Source organism: Schistosoma mansoni, assembly GCF_000237925.1.
Source record: "Schistosoma mansoni, WGS project CABG00000000 data, supercontig 0041, strain Puerto Rico, whole genome shotgun sequence".
NCBI lineage: Eukaryota > Metazoa > Platyhelminthes > Trematoda > Strigeidida > Schistosomatidae > Schistosoma > Schistosoma mansoni.
The window spans coordinates 565544-571543 of NW_017386027.1; the positions used below are offsets into that span (position 1 = coordinate 565544).

Below are 6000 nucleotides of genomic sequence, written 5' to 3' on the forward strand. Positions count from 1 at the left end.
GGTCACTAAAATCATGCAAAAGTTATGATACTGTACGAAGCAGTTAATAATAATTTTTAATGCTCATAGGTGAAGCGTTTGCTCGAGTTTTGCCCTACGTGTGAACCTAATGGAGGATATCTTCTGGACGGCCAAGCTCAGTGTTCGACTATAAGTCTCGGAGTATTCCTGGTGGAGTCTAACCTGAGGGTTTGGATTGTGATTACTGCTTATTTATTCCCTAGTTTGTTGACAAGTTACTACCCGTTTTGCTCAGTGTGTTACGAAAATTGCATAAAAGCTATTTAACAGATAATATTGTCAGCTCTGACTTTCAAAGTAAAAATAATGCATAACAAATAGCTTTTGTTCTAGAACTTCCACAAGCTGAATGTTTTAGTTTCGCTCTTTCTAGTCTACTGACTCAAATCGCTCTCTTAGATTCAAACCGTTCAGAAACAGTAAGTCTAAATAAGCATCTATCCTAATCTTCGTATATGTATTTTCATTAAATTGGCGTGTTGCAAGAACCATCATTTTTAGTCTTATGACTCATTTAGTACATTTGGTACATGTGTTTATTAGTCTGTATTATTATTCAAATTGCTTAGTTTAAAGCGAGTCATATTGTTGTTCCAGTGTGACTAACACTATCAATTTATCTTACCTGCAATCATGTAATAGGCCTAGCGGGTACCCGTTAAGTATATTTTTAATCTACTCATTATTTCATTTCTTCAATTTTTTGGTGCTAAGGTGTTCATAGGTCTGTATATGGTTCGGACACAAAGTCAAAAACTACATATTCCTACAATACAGTCGATTTGTTGATTATAATTCATCTACTGATGTGACAACTTTTCATAAAAAAGTTAACGTTCCCATTGCAGTTACGGTGAATGCATGGTTTCTTTTTGCAGTATCAAACCCTTTGCAAGATAATCATGGTGATAAAAAAATACTTTATATTCATGTTTTGGCTTCAAAATACTTACTGTACAGCCACAATGGTTTGAGTTGTAGGAACTGATAACCTAATATTTAAACAGTAATGTTATAATTTCTCTCACTATCATATATAATAAAGGTTTTGCAGTGCTATACTCAATTAAATATCACTTAACTACTTAGCGCTTTGCTGACTAGTATTGGGGATGGTTGGAAGAAAGTTAGGGGCGGCCAAACCAAAACGTGGCATCAGTGTTTGAAGTCACTTACTTCTATTCTGAGCCATGTTCGTAGGTTCAGACTACTTGGTTGGTGTCCGCGTGACTATCTTAACCAATGGTTGGAGACTTTGTGTGACATGGCTCAGAATCGATCACAATGGCGTAGGTGTATACATTCTTTATCTTCCCTGAAACCTTGGGATTAAAATTGCTTCATAACGTTCTTCCTTCCTATACTATATTCTTATATACAACCTATCTTTTATATATTACCACCACTAAATTAACTACTATGAATCTAGTGTTCATCTTGTTGTGTTAACGAGGTATGGTAACTTGAACCGAAGTATATATGTGCCTGGTCCTACGTTGTAGCTGACTGACTGTATAAAGATATGGGAGTCTGAATCCCGGGTCTAGGGGATTCTATTTCTCTTCAATAACATGTCTATCGAAAACTTTTCCACTTATTTGTCTGTCTTATAACCATGTAGCCGCATTTTTGATTTGTCAACTTAAACCCAAAGCAGCCGTAGTCTTATCCATTGATTTATATGTTCGAAAGTTTTTAATTGTAACTCCATTCGCGACTTTACCAGTGATACTATCTGATTTGTTGTTTAAAATCTATTTCGTCATACATTCTGTCTTCAATAGATCATTTCTGGTATTTTGGATTCTGCAAGTAATATCATTGATCAAATAAATGAGTTGTTACAGCAGCCCTTGGATCGTTTCGCTGCTGTTTCAGCATTTCTTCGGCAGCCAAGGGCTCGAAATACTTCACCTGACGCTGTAAAAGTTCAAGGCCAACAGTTAGCAGCTGAACGACTATGTACGTTCCTTGCTCCTACTCTTATTGGCCTTTTGAGGGGAGCTGCTCGCGGTGTTGGACATGTGACTTTCACGGATTCTCACGAACAAATTTCGTCTGCAGTGATATCTCAGCTGTACCGGTCCACAAAATCTGCTAACTATGCAGACAAAATTAGATCGCGAACTTATGACAGTTGTCCCCATAAACTAACAGAAGCCACCTACGAATTCACCCTCAGTGTTTATCCTTCTTTTTGTTGCATAATACCTCATTCCCTCTCTCATTCACTACTAATGGGTACTGGTGATAGGTGTATAGACAAAACAACTTCAGGTAAGGGGATTTATTTTAGATCAAACTATTGTATTGTTACTTTATTTGTTTTATTTCTGTAAAATCAGATATAAAACTACCAGGGATTACATATATCGTTTAAAAGTTGTTTCTGACAAAATTAATCATGAATTGACCACTTCCGTGATATGGAATAAAAGGTTTAAATCCTGAGATCTTACTTTTTTTTCAGACGAATATTTGAAGGAAACTGTTTTGATGTACATGAATTTAGAAATACGAAACAAATTTTGTCCAATAATCATTAGTTTTGTCGCAGTGATTTATCATTGGGATTTGCGAATGAAGATGCACCTCACTCTTAATTCTAGGTTAAATCATATTTCCTCCTGGGTCTAATAATTTTCTTAAAGCCCTTTTCATTAAAATAAAAATGCCCTGGTACGGCCGATGGTGGGGGAAGCCCGCTCTCCCTCTCGAATCGCTCTCACACGGCCACGCGTATACAGCCACTGCGAGGAATTGACTCGTATCTTGCTAATGCTCCTGATACTCTGTGTTGCTCGATATAGTCTTGTAACTGCAATGTGTGAGTCCGATTACCGCCGATTGACTTTGGAGAGTTTACTATCCTAATAACTTGGCTGAATAACTTCCTAGATAGAAGTTGATTGGTTACGAAGGATTTTCTTGTAAAGGTCTAATGAAAGATGAGAATAAAGACAGTTGTACTAACCTCCATATCTAATGATTCCATCTAGCTCAAATATGTGCATTATTTAACGTATGCACAACTAGACAGCAACGTACAATTTTTAAGGAGTTACAATGTATTGCAAAATAAGACACTTAGAATATAAAGTTGGGGTAGTAGACTCATGATAAAATTGCCATAATTTAGGAACGGAAAAGGATGTAACAACAGTCTATTGATCAAACTTGCAACTAGGGATATATGAATGTAACATGAGCTAACTGTCTGTAATTACAGATTAGAAGTGAAGCGTACTAATATCCTTGAAAATAGCTTTCATACTCAGTCATTCCTCTTTATTCGTCTCACTACGAAAATGCTGTATATATTGTTCATTTTAAAATAATCTTACTATTCTCAATAGATAAATTATCAGATACTGAAGCGTGTGATTTATCAAGTGATTATAACTGGAGTTGTTCATGGTTCAGTCCTAATGGAAGTGAATACTTACTTGGTCAGGTTGCATCTGTATACGCATCTCATCTTCCACATCGTGCTGTAATGAGTGAAGATCATGTGGCTTGTGATGTCGTAACATTCTCAGAGTATCTAACATCTTCTAGTCGTTCAAGCAATTTGGTTGTCACAATATTTACACCAAATCAATTAAGGTCTCTCTTAAAAATGGTAAGTTTCATACTTAGTTAATCATTACAAAGGCTTTATATTTTTCTCTCACCATCTTTTCTCTTTCGCTTATCAGCCAATATTTCGATGTTGTATATCCAATTTTGAACTCGGTGAATCACACATCACTCAACAACTGGGATCATTTGCGTAAAACGCTTTGTTATGAGTTAAGCATCACTTTTGTTTCACAGCTAGTAATATAAGTCAGTCAGTCAGTCAGTCACAACGTAGAACTTCGTACGTACGTACGTGTCAATTATCTTGTAGTGTTCGGCTTTTCTGAAAGAGAATCTTAGTGTTTCAATTACGAGTTATATAAGCACAGTAGAAGTAGACGATAAACAACCATTTAATTTCAACTGCACTTAATCTACCCGCGCGGTTAAGAAAGGCGATATTGCCCAGGTGCCCAAACTGAAGCAGGTGGTTTACTCAGGGGACCACACCCGGAGCCTTTGACTTAAAGGTCTGATCAACAAGGCAGTGGAGCATCGTGAGAAGATGCAGTCCCATGGTAGCCGGTGACCAACGATTGATTCATAAGCCATTTGTTCCCTCAGGATACTAGAGCCAGCCCATGTGCACCATTGGTTTAGAATGAGGGTTTTCCAACTCCCCTAGATGGACTCTCCGTGTCCACCAACCCTGTTAGAGTGCCTAACATTTGCTTTTCGTTCTCTCAATATTGTAAACAACACCCCCGCCACGTGAAGGCAGTGAGTAGGATTTCCTTGACAGAGGCTATATACGCGTGGCCATGTGAGAGCATTTGGAGAGGGAGAGCGGACTTTCCCCACTCTCGGCCGTACCAGGGCATTTGGGGGCGCTATCCTGGATAATTCTTTCTAGTTCTATATTTTAGTTCTCCTTTTAGTTCTTCTTTTCCATATAAAATCAGTTTTTTGTATGTATTCTCAAATAGTATTCGTAGAAATGGTTAGTTGTCTAAGAGATATTGACTTTTTCTTAGTGTGCTAAGTTACTTATGTTACTTTTTGATTGAACTCATGGTTTTCTTTAAGTTTACGTTTATTACAAATGTATTGGAATCCTATACCATTGACTAATGAAACATACACTGTTTTTCTACTCTCCCATGATTATGATCATGATGTAGCAAACTAGTGATTTAAAATCATAGTGTTAACAAACCTAAGATGGTTACGTAATATGGTGACTGAAAACCGATTAATGACAATAAAGAAAGATCCGAATTGAAATCAGTCAATGTGAATGAGAATTATGAATTCAAGAGAAGTGACAATGATTTTAGTGAAAATTTGAGAATGAGCTGATATAATAAATGGTACAATGGAATAGATGTAATATTAACAGGGTAAAGAAAGATTTATTACTGTTTGTTTCTGAACATATAGATCTAGTTCTAGATGTTTGATCACTCTATCTTCAGGAAGATTGAGAGGATTGGGGTTTGATTGTTTATTAATCATCTTGAACGACTTTAGTGTATCCACTTGATGTTGTGTGTCGAGGAGATATCTCGAGATGGGACTGTCAGATGCTTTTAATCCACTTGACTTTACATAATTTGTAATATATTCTTTGAATCGGATGTAGGTCTTTCTTTCTGTTCTATCAGTGTAACTACTTTGACAGGTACATGTGAAATTTGTATACACATGAAAGATATACTTATCAACCTTTGATTGTGCCAAAGAACATGTTGGCTTGCTTTCTTTAAAGTAATAAAAGAATCTATGTACATAAGATGATTATTATTTTATTTGTAGAGATTTTGTACAGATTTGATATGATTTATATGTTACATTTTTCGTGTTCGAAGAATGCTTAATGGTGGTAGTCACCAATAGTAATGAATAATCACCTCGTTATATCACAGATTGATTGACGCTGGGATTACATCATTGAACTTCAACTCAGTGTCCTTAATAGTTCAGTGTTTGCCAAGAAATCGAAAGTTCTTAAGTGCGATCCTTGGTGGGGTTGTGGATGTATACCGTTAAAGAGTTCCATGCTAAAACTGAATAACTGTTGAGTACTCACCGACTTTCATTGACACTCCATCTGAGATCAATGTGTCCAATTCCAACCTACACATTATTACTATTATGTGTAGCTCTTGTTAAAATAAAGTAATTAATGTTGAATTGCTTTTTTATGCCTCTCCATAGGCTTATCAACTAATGAATGAGCGATTTTCCAAACGTTTGGACTCATTAGCATTTAATTTTTGGCCGGTGAGTTCACTTTTTTTTAAAAAAAAGTAGTATACTCTTTCATTTGTTATTGTATTAAACTATTTTATTATATTCACTGAGTATTGTTTGTTTGAATCTTCTTATTGATGTTTTAGGACTGCAACTGGTCAGTCT

At 36.1% G+C, this 6000-nt stretch overlaps 1 protein-coding gene across 1 annotated transcript in view; it reads left to right on the plus strand.

Moving 5' to 3' along the window:
* Smp_150670 (hypothetical protein) overlaps positions 1-6000 on the plus strand; it is a gene marked incomplete at both ends in the record, with an annotated part of 56270 nt that overhangs the window by 38666 nt on the left and 11604 nt on the right. Inside the window, 3 exon segments of the mRNA XM_018790663.1 lie at positions 355-440; positions 1806-2298; positions 3378-3643. Coding sequence (XP_018646061.1) covers positions 355-440; positions 1806-2298; positions 3378-3643 — 845 coding nt within the window.